General features: G+C 35.8%; 1 protein-coding gene across 5 annotated transcripts in view; it reads right to left on the bottom strand.

Moving 5' to 3' along the window:
• Nucleotides 1–27,083, bottom strand: part of LOC124361726 (CXXC-type zinc finger protein 1-like) — a 68,220-nt gene that overhangs the window by 15,082 nt on the left and 26,055 nt on the right. For all 5 annotated transcript variants that reach the window (XM_046815666.1, XM_046815663.1, XM_046815664.1 and 2 more), the window contains 6 exons: nucleotides 22,764–22,894; nucleotides 22,004–22,180; nucleotides 21,102–21,239; nucleotides 16,923–17,081; nucleotides 15,838–15,996; nucleotides 11,630–11,782 (listed from right to left, as the gene is read on the bottom strand). In XM_046815666.1, coding sequence (XP_046671622.1) covers nucleotides 11,630–11,782; nucleotides 15,838–15,996; nucleotides 16,923–17,081; nucleotides 21,102–21,239; nucleotides 22,004–22,180; nucleotides 22,764–22,894 — 917 coding nt within the window. The remainder of the gene's footprint in view (nucleotides 1–11,629; nucleotides 11,783–15,837; nucleotides 15,997–16,922; nucleotides 17,082–21,101; nucleotides 21,240–22,003; nucleotides 22,181–22,763; nucleotides 22,895–27,083) is intronic.

Below are 27,083 nucleotides of genomic sequence, written 5' to 3'. Positions count from 1 at the left end.
TGCTGTTTTTTTCAGTTTTATTTTAAGAAGGGTTGTTTCACATATACATTCTGAGGCTGGGTTCGATGTTGAGACAAGTGTTATGTCATTTTGCACATTGGATTTTGCAAATACAGCAACACCTCCTTTTTTGTGATTCTGTCTGCTGAACCCTCCAATTAAGCTATACCCTGTAAGTCTGGTATGTTCTAACTTTTCAAACATTAGGCCATGTTCTGATAGTATTACTATGTCGGGCTTAGTGTAGTGAAGAAAGTCCATCTACATTTTGGTGTGCCACTACTAATCTTTTACTGTTTTTGGCTTGATATATTTTTTGTTTACAAAAGTCCTGGTTTTGTAGTGTATTTTCTCTTTGTCCTTTTGTTTCTGTCCCATGTCTAAAAAATGAGTGCTTTTATTACTGTTGTCATAGGATTTGGTTAATTGTCGTTGGTTTTCTCTGTAGCAGCTAATGTTTTTATTAAAAAATTCTTCATTGGATTCAGATGGATCCAGTTTTGTTGCAGTTACAGAAGGTTTTTCACGGCTACATCTAGCAGAAGATGAAGTTCTGAGCTGAGAAACTGGTTCGTCCAATACCGATGAGGGATCCAGGAAGTGAATATCAGCTTCCACCTCTATGATATTAAAATCTTCATCGTCGCTTAATGCTGTTATAGACAGTTTTTCTGGTGGGGTTCGGCTGATTCCCTCTGTTAAATTTGTCAGTTGGCTGGGTTCCCCTGTCAGTGCTGTTACAGACAGTTTTTCTGGCGGGGTTTGGCTGATTCCCCCTGTTTAACTTGTTGCCTGTGAAGTTGTCAGTTGGCTGAGTTCCCCTGTCAGTGCTGTTACAGACAGTTTTCTGGCGGGGTTTGGCTGATTCCCCCTGTTGAACTTGTTGCCTGTGAAGTTGTCAGTTGGCTGAGTTCCCCTGTCAGTGCTGTTAAAGACAGTTTTTCTGGCGGGGTTTGGCTGATTCCCCCTGTCGATCTTGTTGCCTGTGAAGTTGTCAGTTGGCTGAGTTCCCCTGTCAGTGCTGTTACAGACAGTTTTTCTGGTGGGGTCGGCTGATTCCCTCTGTTAAATTTGTCAGTTGGCTGGGTTCCCCTGTCAGTGCTGTTACGGACAGTTTTTCTGGTGGGGTCGGCTGATTCCCTCTGTTAAATTTGTCAGTTGGCTGGGTTCCCCTGTCAGTGCTGTTACAGACAGTTTTTCTGGTGGGGTCGGCTGATTCCCTCTGTTAAATTTGTCAGTTGGCTGAGTTCCCCTGTCAGTGCTGTTACAGACAGTTTTTCTGGTGGGGTCGGCTGATTCCCTCTGTTAAATTTGTCAGTTGGCTGGGTTCCCCTGTCAGTGCTGTTACGGACAGTTTTTCTGGCGGGGTTTGGCTGATTCCCCCTGTCGATCTTGTTGCCTGTGAAGTTGTCGCTCCGTTGGATTCACCTGAAAGTGCTGTTGTAGGTAATGTCTTAGTTGAAATATGACTGTTGTTCAGCTTTATTTTTTGTATTTTTTATTTTGGCCACTTGCAGAGACACGCTAAAAATATTCCCTTTTCTATCAGAATTTTTTGGTTTTATAAAGCTGGTAGTAGTTTGGTCCTTGAGTCGGTGCCTTTGTTGCTTTTGTTTACTGCAGTAAGGACTATGATTTATTAAGTAATTGAAATGTTTAGGTAAGGTGTTATGGTCGAAGTGAACAGTGAGCTCCTTTATTCTGTGCTCCATTTCATCCTGCCTCTTTTTCAGCTGAGTTATATCCAAGAGTAGAGGGGTACTTATTAGTACGGGAGTAGGTGTTGTGTTGCATGTTTGGGTTTCTATAGTTCTGTGGTATTTTAGATTCTCCGACTCAACAGTGTTTTCATGTAAATGTTTTGCTTCATTGTCCGTCTTCAAAAGTGTTTTTTCTAGATTACTTATCTTTACTGAGTATTGTGTAAGCAGTTGGCTTTGAGTTTGGTCATGATCTTCAAAGATGTGTTGTTGTTCTATCCGTTGTTGCTTACTTTTATCGAGTTCTAGGAGAGTATCTTGAAGTTTTTCTTGTAACACTTCATTTTATTTATATATTTTTCTTCATTTGCTAGAAGGTCCTCTATTTTAGCCTCCATGCTAGCCAGGTTAGCCTCTAACATGGACTTATGCTTGTGAATATTTTGGATGCCTTGTCTTAGTCTATTATTCTCATGAAGCAGTGCATTTCCCACTTCTGCAGCTAAAGTTAGTGAAGTCTCTAGGTCAGGTTCTTCTAGCGTTTTACGTTCTTGTACTTTTGACTTCACATCCTCAAATTCTGAGATTTGGTCACTACTTTTAGACAAAAAGGAATTTTCTTTGTAGGGGGATTTTTCTGGGATTTTACCAATTTCACATTCATTGCAGATCCAGGATTTTTCTGACTTGGACATCTTTGTAAGGTTTTTTTCTGATAATTGTACACATGCAGCATGGTACCACAATTGGCAGGGGCCAGTGCACTTTAGTCCTGAGTATCTGACTCCAATACTGCATACACCACAAGGATATTTAGTTTGTGGCATTTTAGGCTGACATGGCTGACAGCCAACACTACCTATGAATTGTAAATTCTTCTAAAGTGTAGTTTTAGTGGAAAATTACAACACATGTTTACCAACTAAACTCACACCCAACCTAGAAGAACTGTAAGTCCATTCCAATATAACTTTTGACTCGAGATTTAAGAAAAAAACAAAGTAAACCAATGAAACTTAAACTTTCACGTAGCTGACTCACCTAATGAATAGCATCTCATATTTGTTCCAAATAACACTATTGTTGAGATATTACAAGATAAACAGAGATTTAGTTTTAGATTTAATTTTACTAAATCTATTCTTGACTTTCCAACTTTTACCCACATTAATGACAACCAAAACATCAGTGACGTAGAACTAACAACATGTATAACAGTGATGTCACCGCAGAATTAAGCTAACAGATATCAAACAGCCACATCACTCAGTGCCAGCATACAGCTGTACAGCTGCTCTACCATATGTGACTGTGACCATTGACCCAGACGCTGTGTCAGCACCGTCAGCATTACATCACATAAACAGTGCTGTAACTACTGCTGTAATCTATACCCGGTTGACAGTCAAATATCCAAGAACACTCTTAAATCTCTGTTCATTATTGTCAACAACTTAAAAACTGTACATTTTCTTCTTTTTATATCATAACAAAAAAGTTCAGACAATCCTGACTGATATTAATCACTTTTAGACAAAACAATTGGTTAGCTCTCCACCATTAAAACCATTATTACAGACACCAAACACTGATTTGTGCATATTGGTATTTACTTTTATTTATTTTCACTTAACACCCAGTCATAAAATGTCAAAATATCCTTGTGGTGTATGTGACATAGAGGTTAAATATTCTGCTATTTGTTGCACTAGTGGCTGTCATAGATGGTTTCACTCAAAGTGTCTTGACTGGTCGGACAGTAAACTTAAAAAAATTAGCAAAAATGACATTGAACAGTGGAAATGTAAGCGGTGCAGTGAAGAAAAAGAGTATCAAAGACATTGAAGATCTGCAAAGCAAAATTTATAACCTTTCAATAGAAGAATACTTGGACCATGAGACCTCTCTCACCCTCGCAGCTGAACTTGGCAGTGCACTTCTGAAGGAGAACTGCCTCATTAAACAACAACTCCACGACCTGAAGGAGACAAAATCTGAAAATCTATTGGAACTGGAGGACAGACGTAAAAGTGCTGAAGAAATCATGTCAGAATTAAAGGGAAATAACCAGATGATCAAAGAAGAGCCGTGCTTCATAACAAGCAAACTTGAAGAAGAGCACAATCTCAAACAGGACTTCTTGCTCCAAGCAGAGATTGAAAAAAAATGAGTTCGCCACAAAAATTAATAACCTAAACTCAGAAAAATCAGTACTTAATACTAGAATCCAACAACTCACAGAGGATCTTGACAGCAAGACCATCTACTTTAAAAAGGAAACCGATAGACTTCAGTTGGAAATAGCTGCCTTGAGGGACAATAGACAATATCCTTTATTACAATTTCTTCAAGAAATGTTACAGCGTTGTACCATAGTTCTAATTATTTATGCTGAATCGCGGTAGGAAGTAGGCTCTTGTTAACTAGACGCGGTGCGTGGACTTTGTTTGTTCAGTTAGACCGGTCAATCAGCTGATCGAGCTACGGTGATACGTTCCGACCCGGCTCGCTGGAGAGAGGGAGGGAGTCAGTCGAGTCTTGGAGTTTCCACGAGAAGGTGTACCGGTCCAGTTAAGAAGCTGAAGTTCTTTCTCTAACCCTATAGTTGGGATTTAGAGTAATTATTTTATCGCGTGTAAATTCAATTTCAAGTATTTAATTTCTTTAGTGCGTTTTAGTTTCCGATCTGCCTCCGTAATCTTCAAAGTAGTAAGTCCCGTACCAGCGTATAGTTAATATCTTTTATTTTTATAATACTGTAATTAAAATTTCTAAAGTTTCCCATATTTCAGAGTCTGAAAATTTAATTCAATTTTTTTGAAGTATTGTGAATTAAATTTTGGTGATAAAGTAAATATCAAGTTTTGTGTTATATTAATTTTGAGTATTTTGAGAAGAGAACTTTTTATTTTGTTTTGTTAATTTAAACCATTTTTGGAGAAGTATACATTTTTAGTTTAATTTAAATTTTAATTCCTTTTTATCAGACTCTTAATTAGATTTGTTCGATTGAGTGACATTTTGAAGAAAATCGAATCACAAGTTTGTAAACTTTGTTAACCTTTTGGTGAACTTAAATTTCGGAATAAATCAAGTATTTCCGAAAGGTTGTTCTAATTTATAAAGTATTAGCTCTATACAAATTCAATATATGTACTATAATAACGGTACAGCGTCAAATTTAAGTCAAATTAGTATAATAGGTACAAAGTGAAATGAAAAAGCTTCTTCAGTGTTATGTGGGGTCTCCCCAAGTAAAGAATTCATTTAGGGTGTAGAAAGCCTTGTCTAGAAGCCATCTCTGTAGCTTCCTCTTCATCAGCACAGGGACTCCAGCTTTCAAGTGGTCTGGTATCTTGTTTAGCATCTTCATTCCTGCATAAAATGGTTTCCTTTCATACATGGCTGTTCTGTGACCTGGCAGCACATAGTTTCCTGCATATCTGGTGTTGTATTCATGCACGTCACTTTGTTTAGGGGGGTCTTTGGTCACACAGTAAAGGACAGTATCTAGGATGTAGATGGAAGTGACCGTCAGGATGTTCAGGTTCTTGAAAACATCTCTACAGCTTTGTCTTGGACTTAAGCCTGCTATTACTCTGATTGCCCTTTTCTGCATACCCAGGACGCGGTTGAGATTGCCCATAGTGGATCCACCCCAGACAGTAATACCATAGCACTGAAGTAGTGTTGAGAACTGAGCTAGAATCCAGGAACTTTCTCATTCACTCCATTCAAACAAATTGTCAAGAACTTATCCTTAAGCTTGATGAACAAGAGTGTACTATAAGAGCCTACCTTAAATCTCTTGTAGTAAACACTAAATCTTACCTCAACATGAAACTTTACAAAGCAGCTCTACAACACCTTACAAGAAAAACAGCATATCAGTCCTTCAACCTCCCACTATCTATGAATCTTCACGTGCCCTCCTTATAACTAAAACTCTGGATAACCCCTGCCACTCCACTATTTCTCTTCATGATGAGCTACTTAGCACTTCAAAGGATTTAATCACATCAGGAATCAGACAAACCTGCAATAAAAAACTGGAAACCACTTTGACTACATCTCCCACAGAGCAAGGCAACTCTCTGACTTCAGGAATCAGACAAACCTGCAATAAAAAACTGGAAACCACTTGGACTACATCCCTGACAGAGCAAGGCAACTCTCTGACTTCAGGAATCAGACAAACCTGCAATAAAAAACTGGAAACCACTTTGACTACATCTCCGACAGAGCAAGGCAACTCTGACTTCAGGAATCAGACAAACCTGCAATAAAAAACTGGAAACCACTTGGACTACATCCCTGACAGAGCAAGGCAACTCTCTGACTTCAGGAATCAGACAAACCTGCAATAAAAAACTGGAAACCACTTTGACTACATCTCCGACAGAGCAAGGCAACTCTGACTTCAGGAATCAGACAAACCTGCAATAAAAAACTGGAAACCACTTGGACTACATCCCTGACAGAGACTAACAGCTCTCTCACTTCTGGAATTAGACAGACTTGTGTTGAAAAACTAAATCTTAAAAATCCCATACAAACCAACAACACCTTATGTGTTTTTGCAGTGGCTTACAGTGTCTGTTTGCAAATGGCTAAAGTGGGAAAACAATCGAACGATACAGAATAAACACACAAAACACCTGGTAAAAGGAAACCACCATTATTTGCCAAAATAAAGCCAAAGGAGGAATCTTTTGAGGAGTTCTTTTCAAAACAAATTGATTTTTATAAGGAATGTACGACCACCATAAATTTGACCCATCAATCCTACAAGCAACAAACCTACTCCCCTTCTCAGCCACAAGATCTGTCACAAAATCAAATTGAACACCATATAGTGAAGGATACAATTACATCTCCAGTGATGTCAAAAGGAAAGTCAGAAGCATGCAGTAGCAACATTTTACAATGCTAAGAGTCAATAGAAACAAACTGTTTTTTAGGCAACACTCAGCAGAGAAAATTGACAGAAATCAGAAATCAATAATCTTTATTCTTGGACTTAGAGTACAGAATTTGCGTCATACAGTTATACATGATGTGAATCAAGGACTTTATTTTCTTTGTTCATGTGGTTAGGTGTTCCTCCAGGTGACAAACTCTTCTAAGGTGTAGAAGGAGTGTTCTAGCAACCATTTGGTGAGATGTTTCTTGAAGTTTTTCTCTTGGTGGATCCTTTTTAACTGCTCAGGCAAGAGGTTGAACAGCCTCCTGCATAGCACGGCTTCTTCTCATAGAGAGTCAGGTGGTGAATTGGCATGGCAAAGTTTGTGGTGTTCCTGGTGTTGTATTGGTGATTATCTCCTAGTTTCTGATGAAATTTCTCTGTGGCATGTTTGACCACTTCTAGGATGTAGAGTGATACTACAGTAAGGATTTTTAGTTCTTCAAAGGCGCCCCGACAAGTGTCATATGGGTTAAGACCTAATAATGTTCTTACTGCTTTCTTTTGTAGTACCAATATTCTTTGGACGTTTCTGGCAGAGGAGTTTCCCCACACTATCAGCCCATACCTAATATGCGACTCAAATAGCGAGTAATATGCTATTTTAGCTGTTTCTAGATCATTAGAGCTCTTTATTCTTTTGAGTGCATATAGGCTGGTGTTTAACTTTCCGCAAAGCTGGTCTACGTGTGATGTCCAGGTGAGTCTATTGTCTATTGTAACGCCAAGATATTTTGCTTTGCTTTTAAGTTCGAGATCTGGAAGCCCAGGTAGCTCTGCAGTTCTATTTCCAAAGTTTAGTTGTTGAGTTTTGTTCTCATTCAGGATCAGGTAATTTTGATGACAGTACTGCTTGGCCATGTTGAATGTTACGAAGGATGAGATTTCCAGTCTGTTTGTCTGTTTTTCAGTAACCAGGAGTGCCGTGTCATCTGCGTACATTATTGTTTGACCATATTCATGCAAATATTTTGCCAGGTCGTTTGTAAACAGGATAAAAAGAATTGGTCCCATTACCGAGCCCTGAGGAACACCTCTTGTGATTGGGAGTGAAGAAGATCTTGCTATGCTGGCGGTGTTTTTCATAGTGTACATTAGTTCAACTATCTGTGTTCTGTCGGTCAGATAGCTTGAGAACCACTTTGCAGCATTACCTTTTATTCCCATTGTCTTCATTTTATTCAGTAAGAGGGAGTGGTCTAATGTGTCAAAAGCTTTGCTATAATCCAAGAGGAAACCAGTGACCGATGCCCCTTCCTCTAATTGGTCGATGATATGCTCAACTAGGTTTGTAAGGGCTGTGTTTGTTGATCTCCCTTTTAGAAAACCGTGTTGTTGAGTGCAGAGGATGTTGTTATTGATCAAATGACTCATGAGTCGGACAAGCATTGCATTTTCAATTACCTTGGATATAGTTGATAGAATAGATATTGGTCTATAGTTTCCTACTAATGCAGTGTCCCCTTTTTTGAATTTTGGAATTACCTTAGATTTTTTCAGGGCATTTGGAAAAAACGCCCTCCTTGAAAGACAACCTAACAATATGCCATCAAAACATAAGAGGTCTGATTTCAAAAATAACCGGCTGAACCATCTACTATGTGAAATATGTCCCAGCCTCTCAGTCTTAACAGAACAGGGTCTCAAGCAAAGTGATATTAAAAACACAAAACTTCAAGGATACACTCTCATAGCTGAATATTGCAGAAAAGAACATAAATTGGGGGAGTTGCTATTTATTGTAAGGACAGCTTAATAAACAGTATATAAGCTATTGACATAACTGACTACTGTGAAGAAAAACTACTCGAGGCTGCAATGGCTCACATAACAATCAGAAGGAACCATCTCTACCTCCTATGTGTTTACCGCCCTCCTGGGGTAAACATTCAAACTAGCTTGGACATTCTATCAAACATCCTGGAACATATTCAAGCACATAATAACTTGTTTATTATGACAGGAGACATAATTATTGACAGATTAAAACCCAACCACCCGAACCACATAATGCTTGACAACAAGCTGGCAACACAAAACATAAGAAGGCTCCCTTTACCACCAACTCGCATTACACCTGACACAAGTACTTCAATTGACTGTATATGCACTAATATTCCAGAACATGACCTTAGTGCAACAATTTTACAAACTGGACTATCAGATCATACAGCTCAAATGTGCAATGTGTATTGTAGTAAACATTATACTAATACACAAACTCAACGGCGACAAATGGGAAGAAGAAACCTCGACCAGCTCAAGTCACTGCTTTCCATTAAAAACTGGGATACTGTCCACAATGCTGAAGATGCAGAGTCAGCATTCAATATATTTGAAGGAGTACTGCAAACTGCCCTTGACATCGCTTGCCCTCAAAGGAAGAATAAACCAATTCACTACTATGACCAAGAATCAGCCGAAATGAAAGCTGCCTATTTAAGAGTTCTAAACACCTATGAAATAACTGGAAAGGTGCAAGACAGAGAAAATATGGTATATATGAAAAAGATGTACGACAATAAACTAAAAGCACTACAACAAAATGAAAATACCCGGAAAATAATGACATCTGACAACAAGTCCAAAGCTGTATGGAGCCTAATAAATACAGAGAGCCATGCTAAACAACCTAGTAAAACCTGTCCTAAGCTAAACATTAACAATACAGTGGTAGAACACCCTATTCAGGTAGCTGAACAACTAAACACCTATTTTACTCAAATAGCTGAACTGACGATACAGCAAAACAACCAACAATTGGGAGATTGCAGACTAGGAGAGGATCTAAACACCCCTTTAATAGAACCATTTCATCTGACTCCCACAACATGGAAAGAAGTAAAACAAGTAATACACACAAAAATAAATCATCCAATGGTACAGATGAATACTCTTCAAAAACTGTAAAGCATTGTGCAGAAGAATTGACTCAACCTCTTACATCAATCATAAATAAATCATTTTCCCTAGGCCAATTTCCTACAAAACTTAAAATTTCCAAGGTATATCCCAAGCACAAAAAGGGGTTAACAACTGACTCCAAAAATTATAGACCCATATCATTCATCTCTACATTTTCAAAAATTATAGAAAAAATTGTATTGAAGAGGCTAATGACGCATCTTGCAAAACACAGCCTTATTACCGACTGTCAACATGGCTTCCAAAAGAGAAAATCAACTTTATCTGCCATCATAAGCTTGGTTGAGTCCATAATCAACAGTATAGAAGAAGGACAATTTGTGACTGCATTATTTCTAGTTTACAGCAAGGTTTTCGACTGTTTGGGACACAATCATATCTCCAAAAAACTTGCAGCCTTGGGAGTAAGAGGCTTAGAAAACAAGTGGTTTGACAGCTACCTAAAAGGAAGATCTCAAGTTGTGGAGATTAAGCATACAACATCTAACCTCACTAGCATGTTCAGATCACACCCTAAACCAATTACAAGAGGAGTCCCACAGAGATCTGTACTAGGACCCATCCTGTTCATTCTGTTGACTAACGATCTCCCAGCCCTAATTGAAAACAACAGTACCAGCTGCATAATGTACGGAGATGATACAACTCTCCTTTTAAGAAATGGCTCAGCTAAAGAATTGTATAATAACTCTGTTCATTCTCTACAAAATGCCATCGCCTACAGCAAATTAAATGACTTGGCGATAAATCCTGACAAAACTACACAAGTGCATTTTAGCAAGAAAAAAGTCCTACCTGCAAGCATCCCCAATATATCAGTGCTTAACCAGACTAAGTTTTTAGGTGTAACTCTAGACAGCGGCCTCACTTGGACAGATCCCATAACAACATTTGCAGAAAGATCAGTAAAGGTATCTACGTTGTTAAACGTATCAAATGGGTTGGCACTCTGGAAGCGGCAAAAGTAGCCTACTATGCATTAGTAGAGTCTCACATTAGATACAGCCTCATAATCTGGGGAACCTCGTTAGGGAACCTTAAGAGAGTGCTTGTACTACAAAAGAAGGCAGTCAGGACCCTTGCAAACCTTGAGCCGCTGCAAAGCTGCCGACAGGCCTACCAGACCCTAGGCATACTTACAGTACCTGCCCTCTATCTATGAAGCGATCTTACATGTCAACAAATTACACCTGCAGACTCACATGGATGTTCACAATTACCCCACACGCCATGCCTCAAGACTTACCATTCCACAACACAGAACAGCCCTCTTTTAAAAAAAAAACCATCAAACATAGGCTGAAAATTAAAAAACCTCCTTCCAGACTTCCTCCGAAACCTGACAGGCGACAGACTGAAGAACTCGCTTAGAGAATTTCTGCTTAAGAATCCTGTCTACACTATAGAAGAGTTTCTGGAATCTGCAAATGCAAGAACTACCATGACCTTCAACATTTAAACACCAACTTTTAATTCACAAGTATTATATTACAATTGTATTATAATAACTTTGTATTATAATCTGACAAATTACTGTTCTTAATGATCATGTAATAAAGATACTTTGACTTTGACTTAAAATATTTAGGAAGATTATTTTTGTTATGTCAAATCTAAACTATATTTACAATTAGTCTGACAATGTATTTTATACAGTAATTCCTTATTGTCTCCAAATTATACGTGGGCTGCTAGATGTGCTAGTTTAACAAAAATATGAAAAGTAATAAAATATCATAAAACCCTACGAGAACACATGATATAGGTTCAACTGGAAAGTACAACCAACCAGAAATGAACCCTGAGGTAACTCTCTTGGAGTTGGACAACGGCCGACTGGTGCACACACTCCAACAGGTAACTAGTCGGCACAGCCACGCTACACTTGTCATACATAACAAGCTCATTGGTGAACCTGACTTCACTTATTAAATTTGTTGCAAACCTATGCATAATCAAAAATATTTTAGTTTTAAATTTATTTACCAAATCTACTTATTTTTCTTATTAAAAAGTTTCTCTTATAATTAAGCTTTCTTACCTCTCTAAAACGATCAAAATCAATATCAGCCAGGAAGAGGCTCTCCCAATTGAAATGTTGGTAACAGTTTTTCTTAAGCCTCTGGCAGAATTTATTCACCACACCAGAATAAATTGTTTGTAATATTGTTTCCTTCATTGGGCATCCACAAACCTGTGACAGGTAAATTAAAATATATATAACAAAACATTTCAAATACTTTTCAACATGCATTACTAAAACAGTAAAAAATATAATAAATCTATAAAAGTATTCAGTAACTGAAAAATACAAAGCTTGATAGCAAATTGGCATTACATTTATTGTTAAAAATAAACAATTTTTTAAAATAAAATATCACATATATTTCTATGAGGGTGTATCAAATATAAACAGGACTGATTTTAAAATATAGAACTTTATTTGACTAAACTTATGAATAAGAATTACTTTTCTACATATTCTCTCCCACTCTTCAAATACGTCTTCCCAACCGGATTGAGAGCTTTTTTTTCAATCATCACAAAAACTCCTGAGACATTCTCCTACACATTGGAGCACAAACACCTCATTGGCCTCCACACACTTCTCAGTGAGGTTCAACAAGTCTGGGCTATAGTGTATATGATCCACGTTACACAACCTAATGCAACAAATCTTTGTCACTTCTGGCTAATTGCTGCTACCAAATCTTCATAATAATGTTGTGTATTGTGATTTCAAAGAGAGTTGTGTAAATTTTCCTCATTGAACTGCCTCAATGTTAACCTCAGTGGATGACAATCATGGCTCTTGTTCTCAAACTTTTCCCGCACTACAGAAAATTCTTTGTACCAAGCAAACACGTGGGTTCTTGACAAGGTATTGTACACAAACTATGCACAGAATCACCACAAAATTTCAGTTGAGCTCACTCTCTGCTTGGCCTAAAGCTCTATTACAATGCACTGTCCACAGGAGTGTGCACTTCCTGTTCACTCATGATTTGTTTTGACAGTCTCCCTCTTCCTAACAGTACAGATTACCTGCTTATCAACCAATTGTAGACCAATGACCCCTTCATGTTTATATTTGACATACTCTAGAGTTGCAGTACCTACCATACTCCAGCTCACCGGAAACTACAGGCCTTCCAGTAACACGTGGCACCAGTATCAAATTTATTAATACCAAATACATTCTACCATAAACTAGAAATAATTCTGTTGCCTTTGGTTTGTAAACATTTCACTCTAAATGTTGAATTTATTGTTTTTGACTGAGATATATGATAATCATACAATATCAACTGCCATACAAACAAAAGTTCATAGATCTGAGAATACCTAGCATCGGAAGACTATAAATAAAGTTTTCAATTAATAAATTATATCTTAATAGATACGGCAATTTAGATAAACCATGTTAACAACTAGTGATGAAACCGAAATCACAACCTGTAATTTTCTCTCTGACCTCCTCTAATCACAGGTTGTCCTGTAGATCACAGGAACTGCTCTTTACAGTAACTGGTCTCATATTGCTTGGCACTACAAACCAACTTGACTGAATGTTATTCTTCACTGTCCTCCTCTAATCACAGGTTGTCCTGTAGATCACAGGAACTGCTCTTTACAGTAACTGGTCTCATATTGCTTGGCACTACAAACCAACTTGACTGAATGTTATTCTTCACTGTCCTCCTCTAATCACAGGTTGTCCTGTGGATCACAGGAACTGCGCTTTACAGTAACTGGTCTCATATTGCTTGGCACTACAAACCAACTTGACTGAATGTTATTCCTCACTGTCCTCCTCTAATCACAGGTTGTCCTGTAGATCACAGGAACTGCTCTTTACAGTAACTGGTCTCATATTGCTTGGCACTACAAACCAACTTGACTGAATGTTATTCTTCACTGTCCTCCTCTAATCACAGGTTGTCCTGTGGATCACAGGAACTGCGCTTTACAGTAACTGGTCTCATATTGCTTGGCACTACAAACCAACTTGACTGAATGTTATTCCTCACTGTCCTCCTCTAATCACAGGTTGTCCTGTGGATCACAGGAACTGCTCTTTACAGTAACTGGTCTCATATTGCTTGGCACTACAAACCAACTTGACTGAATGTTATTCCTCACTGTCCTCCTCTAATCACAGGTTGTCCTGTAGATCACAGGAACTGCTCTTTACAGTAACTGGTCTCATATTGCTTGGCACTACAAACCAACTTGACTGAATGTTATTCCTCACTGTCCTCCTCTAATCACAGGTTGTCCTGTAGATCACAGGAACTGCTCTTTACAGTAACTGGTCTCATATTGCTTGGCACTACAAACCAACTTGACTGAATGTTATTCTTCACTGTCCTCCTCTAATCACAGGTTGTCCTGTAGATCACAGGAACTGCGCTTTACAGTAACTGGTCTCATATTGCTTGGCACTACAAACCAACTTGACTGAATGTTATTCCTCACTGTCCTCCTCTAATCACAGGTTGTCCTGTAGATCACAGGAACTGCGCTTTACAGTAACTGGTCTCATATTGCTTGGCACTACAAACCAACTTGAGTGAATTTTATTCCTCACTGTCCTCCTCTAATCACAGGTTGTCCTGTAGATCACAGGAACTGCTCTTTACAGTAACTGGTCTCATATTGCTTGGCACTACAAACCAACTTGACTGAATGTTATTCCTCACTGTCCTCCTCTAATCACAGGTTGTCCTGTAGATCACAGGAACTGCTCTTTACAGTAACTGGTCTCATATTGCTTGGCACTACAAACCAACTTGACTGAATGTTATTCCTCACTGTCCTCCTCTAATCACAGGTTGTCCTGTGGATCACAGGAACTGCTCTTTACAGTAACTGGTCTCATATTGCTTGGCACTACAAACCAACTTGACTGAATGTTATTCCTCACTGTCCTCCTCTAATCACAGGTTGTCCTGCGGATCACAGGAACTGCTCTTTACAGTAACTGGTCTCATATTGCTTGGCACTACAAACCAACTTGAGTGAATTTTATTCCTCAATGCACATTCTGTGGTACTGGAAGTGATTGACAATCACCGCTGTACTGAATTTGTTCTGTGAATTAATTCACATTTTATAGCAGAAATTAAATGAGGTCCACTTTGGAGCTTTTTACCACAATAAATGAGATCTTTGCTTTTTGTAATATATGTAAACATAAACTTTCTTACAAGACCACTACTTCTAACCTAAGCTTTCTATCATTCCTTGTCAACTTATTTGTTTCACAAATAAAGATTTATAAAATAGAGTATGATTGATTGTATGAAAATAACATCACTGAAATTAATATGCAAAGAAACAAAATCAACAATTTTTTTGGTAGTTAATTGTACAAAAATTTGTCTTTAGAAATTGAATTGACACTAGTTATTGCCCTATATGAGGAGTTTTTAACCTCCCTTATAAAATCTTGTATAAGAATTCACACTATACGTACGTTTGCTTTTAATATTAGAAAGTGTATAATTTTTAATATAATTACCTAATTGATTTTCCTCAACAAAACAGAAAAAGCACAATATAGTATTACTCACTAGCTAATTTACAACAAACATCACTTTATCACTTTAAAAAGCATATCAGCTCCTAGTAACACAAGTCCTCTATAGTGATCAAACATTTTCATCACTGTCAGAACAGAAATAATGGAATTGCAGGTTTAAATCACAGGTCATCCAAGTTATCATATCTCACTCAAAATGCCATCAATAAACTTCATCAAGATTCAAATGTCATTCTCTAAACTTTCGTATTCATTTCTTGCACAAAATCGTCTACAACTGATATTATAGTTTGCTATCAGCCACATTGAGTTGTGTAAACGTTTTACATCGCCACAGACATCTGTGAGCTAACATCTGGATCTGAGTTTACATGGCCTGGATAGTTCACTAGACATGTGTGAAGTCATGTACACCAGAACGTTACTGGTCTGCTCTGTGCTGGAGCCAGTGGCAGCTCTTTATTGTTACACTTCACCATGAGATTGATCTTCCCTATGTTTTTCTAAAATTTAGTATTATCACATTTTCAACTCTGAATTTAGTTTATTCACACAATTCTTTACTGATTCTAACACACACTGTCAATATATCAGTGAGCACAAGGAAATTTAACCATTGCCCACTATACATAGGTTTCTTAGTGATAATAAGATATTTACAATGTATAATGTAAATAATTTGGAATTTACTGTTAACTTATTACCTCATTATCTCCAGCTTTCGGAAGTTTGTAGTGATCGGGACAAACATAGCGTAGACGTTTACAGAAGGTGTTTTTAGATGAATCGTAGAAGTTGCAAAATATTCTACAATACTTTGAATTTTTCTCAATAACTTCCACAACGGCATCATGACTTTCAACCTTAAAACAAAACATGTTAGGAATACATTATTTAGATGATATATTATACAGTAGAACAAGAGAACTTTAGAACTGGGTATATGCTGTATACAGAAACATATTAAGTTTATTTGAAAAATCTATATTGTGATATTGAGTCAATATTAAAAATTACACATAAAATGTAGATTGCATAGTAATCATGGATTTTAAAATCTTATCACTAATTGCTCACCAAACCAAAAGTTATGTAGTTTAGTTATAATTTCATATATCTCTATGAAAGTATGTACGAGCCAAGTTTTCATTTACATGTATTTCTGATCTGGAAGCTATCTTTGAAAATTAAATGTCAGGGTCGAGGCTCATGAACCTACAGACAATTAATTTTTGTCTTGTTGAGTACTGAGAGTTTCCAAGGGCTCTGAGATTCTAGAGGCCAGGGGTTTCTAGACACTAGAAACTCACAGAGAATGAGGGTTGAAACTGCTAAACTCTTCGGCTGAGATTTAACTTTCAATAGTTCAAGAACGTTCAGATGCAAAACAATCTTCCAAATGTCAGAAGCTTCCAGAGGTCGGTGTCCGGAAGCTTAAAAAACAGGAAGCTACTACAGCTCTAGATGTCTCATAGGCTGACGTTTTAGACATAAAGATTTTATAAAAGTACAAAGAAATACACAAATAAACAAAAGTTTACAACTGTATTTTCTTACAGCTGATAAAAAAATCCATATGTATGTAAAAACTGGATCTTTTCCACTATTATTTTAATGAACTCAAATATTGATAATTATACATAGTTTACACCTTTTTTAATCAGTTTGATGTTCTAGGTAAATATAGGATTCCTGAAAGAGTGAATGCATGTGAGCTTGTAATAAAGAGACAGGAAGCAAAAACTCCACTCATTTCAATTTTTGAGAGGATCAAACAAAAGCGACCAACCTTTCTGAAGCACAGTTCCATGTGCCTGACGGCTGTTTGTATCGGTATGTCCCACCCACACGTGACACAGTACATCTTCGTCTCATCTTCCTCCCTGGACTCTTCCTCTGCTTCGACAACAGGCATTCTCTTGCCTCTGTTTATCAGCTCTTGCAGAATCTACACAAGTACAGCTACAAACAGCTGAACAGATACATTCAAAACTAATCGCTCAATTTTTGTATCAATTTTATGATGTTCAGTTTGGCAAATAACAAAGAACTGGAAAAAGGACAATGTTGTAGAGAGAAGAATGAAATGCAATACAATTTACTAATGCTACACAAAATTAACATAAATATACTAAATAATAGAACTATTATGCAACTTAGCTATACCTAGAACAGAATATGGGAGATGATTACACAGTTCTATATTTCCTTACTTGTTTAGCAAATGCCTAGGGATACAAAAAATGTAGCAAATTAAAGTAATTAAAAATTGTGTTTTTGAATTACTAATGGAGAAGGAGTCATAAGTAATACTTAGATGTTTAACCCGCATGAAAACACTACTAAAAATAGAACCCGGCTCTGGCTCACAACACAAATTATTGCACCTGTTTTGTGTTCCACTTTTAACACACATACCAATAAATCTGTATCATTTCAAAATAACATAAATGTAATGACAGAATGTGTATCTTTAGTAATATGTTGCACATATCATTATAGACAACAAATAGACATAGTAATAACAAAATGCTAACTGGTTTAAGTTTTAGTAAAATAAGTGTTTTAGTAACTGGAAAATAGTGTTTTAAATCATTGATTAAGATATACGTTTCAGAATATAATACTTATGTAAAAAGGCACCAAAAATATATAATATAAACCAGTAATTAGATTGGATTCTGATTGAATAGTGTTTATATGTAAAACACAAACCCGAAGCAACTAACAGACTGACCTCACTGTCCCCTGAATTGTGAGGAGAGAAGGTGTACAATCCCAAGTGTTGAGTTGCTACTGTTTGCAGGTATACCAACAGGACAAACATTTAATGTCAGTTCTATAAAACTTTCCTTTTCGTGTTTCTTATCTTTTTGTTTTATTTGGTTAGTACAGTTATAGTTGAAGTGGCACACGGAATGTCCTTGCATAACTATTGTGTCAATCTATGTATTACACGTTTACACCTACAAGTTGATGAATAATAATCATTATTACAAGCTATCAGGTGATCGTATCCTGGTCCATGGCTCATAACAAATTCTAATTTGTGTAATAACTCGTGTACAACATAATTATTTCTGAACAGCTATAATCTCAGAGTGACAAAATATGGTGACAGGTGAAGGTAAAGGAATCAGATGGTAATATACGACGTCTGCAGCGGTAATGGACGTTACTCTAGCTATAAAAAGAAACTCAGTAAGTCAATTTTATATACAGGGTGATTCATGAAGTTCTCCCCCACTTCTACAGCACATTGTACTAGTAAAAAATAATGAAAAAATGTTATATAAACATAGGTCCGAAAACGCTTCGTTAGCGAGTTACAGCTAGCGAAAGATTTCGCCTGAATTCCTGGGTAAAGAGTAAAAATAAAAGCCATACTGAACTTTTGGAAAGGTTAATTAAGTAAGAAATATCGTGGATTCTTATGTATTTTTTACTGATAAAGCTAATAAAAATAGGTTTCAAAACTGTACCTGTAGTAGTTTTTTGAGGGATTCAGGGTTAAATGCAAAAATTGGGGCACGAAACAATGTTTTGTTAAGTTTGATGTACAATAACTTTGTTAAATTGGTAATAAATACATAAAAATCAACCAAACATTAATTGTAGAGAATTTAATTCTGAGAAAATTGATATAATCAAAGTCTAAAATAAAACAGAAATAAGTACCAAAAAATCGATTTTATTCAGTATAATACATTACTAGCTGTAAAGAAATACCGTACGGTATTTAGTTAAAATAAAACAAAAACAAAATGTTTGTTCCTTAATGATGAGATAAATTGAGAAAACAAGATTAACTGTTAAATAAATTTGTTTGTAAATAAAAATATCATGTTTTATTACGTTGTATTTTTTTTTTTTTTTTTATAAAAATTTACATCAAATGTTTGAAAATAAAGAAGCAAACATTTTCCCATTATTGTTTACTAATCATCGAAATGCAGTTTTTTGTTTTATTAATTTTTAAGTTTGTAACGCACGAATAACAGCTGATCAACAATGGTATTCTGTACTGTTACGTTAGAACTGTGTATTAGTGGTGTTTTGCAAACTACAGCAGGAGATCGGGTTCTGTGAATCATGTTATTAAATGCAATTTTTCTGTGAGTTATAATTCGATTGTTTTATTCAGCGAAAAAATGCCTTACTTATTTACATCAGAGGAATACGCTGATGATATGGTTTTTATTTTGGGGTTATACTATAATGGTAATGCTAGAGCTGCTGTAGAAGAATATGAACTACGTTACACCTAATAGGAGGATTCCAGATACCAAAACAATTTCAGGAACTTTTCGTACTCTTCGGGAAACAGGATCACTACCAAGTTACTAGAAACCAATTATGAACGAGCTGTCCAACTTGATGATGATATTGTTATTAATGCTGTTCATCGCAGTCCAGGTGTAAGTACACAACGTATTTCTAGGCGGATAGGAGTTTTCACAGTCAACGGTGTGGAGGTCACTAATCGAAACAAATTTTATCCGTTTCATAAACAAAAGGTTCAACATCTACAACTAGGGGATGATCCGCTTCGCTTGGAGTTTTGCAACTTTTTGAATATTAATAATCAACTCTACAAGCGTATTTTGTTTACGGATGAGGCACAATTCACTCGGGATGGTGTCAATAACTTGCACAATGAACACTCATGGGCAGAAGAGAAAATCCACATGGAGGTAGTGGAACAGAACTTTTCAACACCGATTTAGCGTCAATGTCTGGTGTGGCCTTTTGCACAATCGGCTGATTGGACCTTTCATATTACCTGGACGCCTAAATGCTGAGTTGTATTTGCATTTCCTTCAAGAAGAGTTGCCGCAGCTGTTAGAGAATGTTCCTTTACATCTCAGACAAAATTTGTACTTCCAGCATGACGGAGCACCTCCCCACTTTTCACGTGCCGTTTCTGCTTACTTAAATCATCAATTTCCTGGACACTGGATTGGTCGTGGAGGGCCTCACCCTTGGCCACCAAGATCACCAGATCTATCTCCATTGGATTATTGCATCTGGGGATGGATGAAAAGACATTGTGATTACAAGACAAAAGTGAATTCTCGTGATGAATTAATTGCCGTATTATGGATTCGGCTGTGCAGATACAGGGAAGTCCTGGAAAAATTAAGAAACGCAACAAAAAGCAATACACAAACGTGCTGCATAAATGTATTGATAATGATGGCCTCATTTTTTCGAACATCTATTATAAAAAGGTGCGTACGGTTGGCCCAACCTGATTAATTTTGCTAAAAACTAGTAATGTATTATACTGAATAAAATCGATTTTTTGGTACTTATTTCTGTTTTTATTTTAGACTTTGATTATATCAATTTTCTCAGAATTAAAATTCTCTACAATTAATGTTTGTTGATTTTATGTATTTATTACCAATTTAACAAAGTTATTGTACATCAAACTTAAAAAAACATTGTTTCGTGCCCCAATTTTTTGCATTTAACCCTGGAATCCCTCAAAAACTACTACAGGTACAGTTCTGAAACCTTTTTATTAGCTTTTATCAGGTAAAAAATACATAAGAATCCACGATATTTCTTACTTAATTAACCTTTCCAAAAGTTCAGTATGGCTTTATTTTACTCTTTACCCAGGAATTCAGGCGAAATCTTTCGCTAGCTGTAACTCGCTAACGAAGCGTTTTCGGACCTATGTTTATATAACATTTTTTCATTATTTTTACTATTACAATGTGCTGTAGAAGTGGGGGGAGAACTTCATGAATCACCCTGTATATATATATATATATATATATATATATATATATATATATATATATATATATATAATATAATATATATATAAATAAAACTCACTTTCTATCTATAAAACAGTCTAGGTGTATTATAGAACACATAAAACTCACATACAGATTTTAAGTACAATAAGGATACCACAATATTAGTTTGGGCTTCAACGTGTTTTGTCCTTTACCTTCTCTTTCTTGTCAAGATTCTGCAGATTACTGATACAAACATTCTGTTCATCTCTGATCTGTTTCAGTTTACGATGATCATTGATGTCTGCCATACAGGGCACTTGTTCTTGTTCCAAGATGCGGTTCGGTATTATCTGCAAATGTGAAAGTACAATAATATTAATATATTTGTTATTCAGATTACAAGTTATTGATGGCTTTATTATTGAGGTTTTTGACTCAGTTGAATTTCGCCTGTCCCACACAGAACTTATTGTTAGTATCTGGAAATGCAAATACAGTAAAACTAGTGGCTAGTAGCAATAATGCTAAATTATTAATTGAATATTGTACACAAGTACTTTTGGTTAAGGAATTAACTGGTTTGCCACATGGCACAATGCATCAGGTACGGTGGTTTTCACAAGATAATCAGAACAAGCAATGTCAAGCGTGGCGATGTCAAGGATCCTGTACTTGCAAGCACCCCACCTACCCGACCATTGGTGGTGATTCGGCAGTCACCTTTAAGCCGTTGGTCCCCAGGTTAAGTGTTAGAGAGGACTGGTAAAATAAGACATTCTTTGACTTTTACTTTTTAAAACTGGTTTTTAATATTCATTCAAAATGCTTTAACATACTGCACAAACATACTGTCAGCAGAAACCATGATGCCAACCGTTTTCTGCAAATCTAAGAGTTAAAAAATATGGTACATTATTTTCAGAGCGCATTACATGCAGGGACTAACACTGTACTATTAATGTAAAAAATTTTCTGTGCCATTTTAATCTAAATGTAGTGCAATTTAAATCTTAATTTTTAGTATATTGATTGATTTTCACACTCACTGATTGAGTGAAACACAGCTGCATGTAAAAAAGATTAACTTAAAAGCTGATAATTGTAAAGAACTTACTGAAATTAGCCGCAAGTGGTTCAAAGCATAGCCACAATCGTGACTGCAGTATTTACTATTGACTCTTGCTGGTTTGAGACAGTTCGGCCCCATACACTGTACGAACACTTTCTTTGGATTTTCACGACATTCATTTCTTCTTAGCTGATTGATGCCAACACTCGCTTTGTCGTACACCTAAGAAATAACAAACAATTCTACTGCTGTAACTCCCAATCAGAGGTAACCATTATTTTGAGATATTCAAAAAGGACAATATAAATTACAATACTACACCACAAATAAGAAAAAATGACACTTTTTGTGTATATTTCTTGTTTGAACAATGTACAAAAGTAACTACAACTGCCTACTTTTTCAGCTTTTAATACTGTGATAGACTTGATGATTGATGAATAGATTATTTCCACTTGGTGGAACCTCAGTTGAGTCAATTCCTTCAAAGCTTGTTCAACTAGCATTTCTTATCCAGTCTTTTAAAAATCATTAAAATTTAAGCTTATTCTCATTGTTTTAGACTTTTGGTTTTCCAAAATAAAGTTAAAGAAACTGAAAACAACACAGACACAGTTTTATTGTTTGTTAATCTTCTCCAAATTTGGAACATATCTTGCAATTCCTCTTTGCTATTAAAATTTGGCTATCCATTATTTAATTTTTAGGCCATTAGGCTATGGAAAAGTTTATAGACATTTCTTACAGCGAAAAAAAAAAATAAAAAAAAACTGCACAATTTAATTTCAAACATAGAGTAACCTACCAGCTCGCATCTGGTCTCCTCATTCTTAAACTTCTTTCTTTCAAAGAAACTCTTATTGCCACATTCTTCATTTCGAAGACAGTTACTACATTGTCCGCAGCAAGCAGAGTCTTTCAAAGGAATCTCTGAAACTGAATGAAACTAAAGTAGAGATATACTAAAATAAATTCATATGGATCTTTATAAATCAAAATAAATTAATATCATCACATTCATCTGTCCCATGAGATATCCCCACAGTTACTGTGAAAGAATGCAATAATTTGGAGTCAAAATATCTATGTTTAGCAGCAACTCCTGTCAGTATATACTTCATTACACCAGAAAGGCTACTTAAAACTGTATCACTTATTCAACCATTCTTTGTGACGTGTACTATTCTTTTATAAATAGTCCTGCTTAGTCGGAAAAAAAGTATATCTTGTAACAACTGAAATATTAACACAGTTTATTTTATAAAACAAGGATTCCAGTTAAATTTGTACGAAAACAATGTTTTTTAGGCCCACAAATTACAAATTTGTGAACTCTTTTTAAGTTTGAATGTCCAATTGGAACAAAAGGGTGTGCCAACCTGACTAATGAACTTAGCTGAAATATTGATAATATCAACTTATGTAACAAATTTAAACTGGTTTCTGCATTTATTTTGCCAGTTCTTGGTGATAAAAAAAACATGGGATTTGCATGTAGTAACATAACTGGTTGTATCAAAAAGTTCAGAAAATGTTATATGTATTCCAAAACACTATTTACTTTATCTTTTGTGAATTTAGTAAAAGACTGAACAGCCACCACATTGTTAAGAAATGGATACAAAGCTGGTATATTTGGCCAAGGATCATGTTTGATGGAATTATGCAGAAAAGTGCAAGTGTATACCAAATCCACCTAAAAAAATCCGATGTTTTCAAACTAATAATATAGATATTGTTAACACTTGAAAGAATACAATGGAGCACATATTAACCCTCAAAGTGGTGTGGGCCTGATAATTGACTTATAGTCATTACATAAGCGTGTGCACCCGACATAAGGCGTGTGCGTATTTGATCTTTTCCACAACTTGTGAAAGAGATATTCTCCGATCACTTATACAATCATATAGGAGCACAGAAGATTGAATCTACACATTAAAACCGGTTTTGTCGGATTTTATTTTGATTTGCTTCCTCTATATTTGTAGTACGTTACTTCTGGTCAAAGTCTGTAGGCGGACAGCTTGTGTTTTGTATTTACCATATTATAAGTACAGGTCGGTTGTATAAATTCTTAGTTTTTAGTTAATGCCACAACTGCATTGCATATTGAATTGTCATAGATAGGTATTTTTATTTGTTTGTTGTATGTTCCAAAAAAATAAAAAATGGTAATTTCGAAGAAGTTTTTCATGTGATAAATATGACATATGGCTGTATGTATTACATTTTAAACACAAGTTGGTAGTATAAATTTATCTGTAATAGACCATTTAGGTATCAGTTAATTTTTTAGTAAAGAGAAAAAGTACATTTTTATATAAATTAATACTTGTAAACATTTTCATAAAAATGTACTTTTTCAGGATAAAGACATACAAAACAATGTATATTTCTGAAATCAGAATGATATTTCAAACAAAACATACGTTGGCCATTGCTGTACATATTTAAAGTTACTTTTACAATAAAATTAATACATAAAAATGTGTTCTAGTTATTTAAAACATTTTTGGAAAAATAATAATTTTAAAATAAAATTTCAAAGATTTTCATGTCTTTTTTTTAAAATAAACAGTATATGACATGTTATAATTAGAGTATTGGTTATGGTTAAAATAATTATTAAAAATGGTATTGTCGGTAGGTGTAAAATAATATGCCACAACTGAAGATTTAGATGTAACTTTGAGAGTTAAACTCTAACTACCAATTTAGTCTTTGCAAACACAAAAAGCTTTCTGTTCATTTCTTGCCATCTTTACTAATAATCACTTTCTACAAGAAGATTGAGGAATAGGTGTAGCAATGAAACTCTTGGTTGCTCTTCCATTTGATGTACGAAAGCTATTTAAAAGTTAATAACATTTTGCAATTTAAAAAGAAAACCAAGAACAAGGAAAACATTTTATTATATACATGTAAAATAGGGACTAAAATACTACTTTTTTACATAATCACCATACAAGTTCAGCCACTTATCATAGCGGTGGACAAGCTTTAAAATTCCTGTGTCATAGAATCCTGCCGCCTGTGATCTCAGCCACTCAGTGACACGTACCTGGAGCTCCTCATTGTTGTTAAAACGATGTGTTGCTAACCAGGTCTTCATTTTTTGGAACAAATGAAAATCACTTGGAATAAAATCAGGACTGTAGGGGGATGAGGAAAAACTTCCCAGTTGAAAAGTTCAAGATTTTTTGCTTACAGTTTGCTGTGTGAGGTCAGGCATTGTCATACAAAAGCAAAATTTTGGATGACAATTTACCTCTGCGCTTGTTTTGGACAGCTCTCCCAAGATTTTGCAACGCCGCAGTACCGCGGAAGTCCGTGAAATTTTTGAGAAACAGAGAAAGCTCAGATATTGTGAAACTGCGGTTTTCACAAATGTTTTCGTCAACTTTGGCGACCACCTCGTGAGTCACAATGCTCGGACATCCACTCTTCTCTTGATCATGAACGTTTGTTCTGCCATTTTTAAACTGAATGCACTACTTCCCGACAATCAGGTGGAAATGTTCTATACTTTCTGAATAGCCTTTGTATAATCTATAATTTTACGTCAAATGATATAAATAATGCCTTAAACCCCAATATTTACTTTCCAAAACCTAATGTAACTGAATGTAATCTTGTATTCTGGAAGCTTGAAAGTTTGTACACAAGTTACCTGGTGTGGGAGGGGCTGGTTTTTATATCCTTAGAATATTAAAACAAATGTACATACTGCTCTTTATGTTTATCACAGCCTTATTGGTTGGTCATAGAGCAATCAACATCCTTCGCCCCTTTCTGTATCTATGTGTAGTGAGTAAGAGATAGGGAAGTCCTTAAGACAACAGTTTATGGTAAGAAAACACACACGGGCCAATATCTAAGACAAGACAAGAATTTCTTTATTTTCACATTCATCAAGAAAAAAGGGCGTCAAATACATAGTATCTTAAAATTTTTGCCAGGTTTGTTGTCATTAGCTGCCTAGGTGGGGTTCCCCAGGGTTCTGTCCTGGGTCCCTTTCTGTTTATAGTTTTTATAAACGACCTTCCCAATTTTGTACCTAATAAGAGTGTTCTTTATGCTGACGACACCACACTAATGTGTTCTAATAAGCTATCTGACATTAATTCTGTAGTATTAAATTATATGAGGGAAAGGTCTTACCTTTGGTTTGATGCCAACTGCCTATATGTTAATGAGGATAAGACAGAGCATATTGTTTTTAGTTTAAGGAAATACTCTGACAATAAATCAATAAAGTTACTGGGAATTAATTTAGATTCTAGGCTTACTTGGAGAAGTCATACTGATGCTCTTTGTTCTCGCCTGTCTCGAGTAATTTTTTTACTGAAAAGACTTAAAATTTGTACTAGCTCTACCATAGTTACTAAGGCATATTTTGCGCTGTTTCATTCCCACCTTTTGTATGGTGCCCTACTTTGGGGCAATTCAAGTGGTGCCAAGGAGGTTTTTTTATGTCAAAAGAAGGCCTTATGCACAGTTTTTGATGTCAGTACTAGTGATTCTTGTAGGCCTATTTTTGTAGAACACGGTATACTTACTTTGCCGTGTATTTTTATATTTCAATGTTTGGTATATGTAAAGGAAAATCTCGATGTTTTTAACCTGAGAAGTGTCGCTCATAATTATAATACAAGGTACCAAGATCTTCTAGATTTAAGATATGTTAGACTCACCAAAACCAGCAAATGTATTTGTATATTGGGAAAAAGCTCTTCAATAAGTTACCATTAGGCTGTAGAGATATTACGTGTAAAGTTTTTAAAAATGGTTGTTTTAAGATGGCTTAAGAAAAAAGCTTTTTATTCTGTTGATGAGATGTTATCAGGCAGTATTGACATTGTATTTTAATTTAGTTTTTTATGTTTTCTGACATGTACTTATGACCATAAGTGCTAAACCTAGTATTATCTAATTTCTTTGACTTTGTCATGGCATTGTAATGTGGGACGACAATAAAATGATTCTTGATTCTAGGTCTTCACATTCTCTGCAAGTTGGCTCTCCAATTCAAGAATTCTTTTACTGAGTAAAAGTGTCTCTCTTGGAACTAGGAGTGAAGGCTTTTCTTCAACTTCCTTCCTTCCATTTTCTTCAGCTCGTC

This window comes from Homalodisca vitripennis, chromosome 5, assembly GCF_021130785.1.
Source record: "Homalodisca vitripennis isolate AUS2020 chromosome 5, UT_GWSS_2.1, whole genome shotgun sequence".
NCBI lineage: Eukaryota > Metazoa > Arthropoda > Insecta > Hemiptera > Cicadellidae > Homalodisca > Homalodisca vitripennis.
The sequence above is the reverse complement of the archived record's forward strand: the minus strand, read 5'-3'. Positions and strand labels throughout refer to the sequence as shown.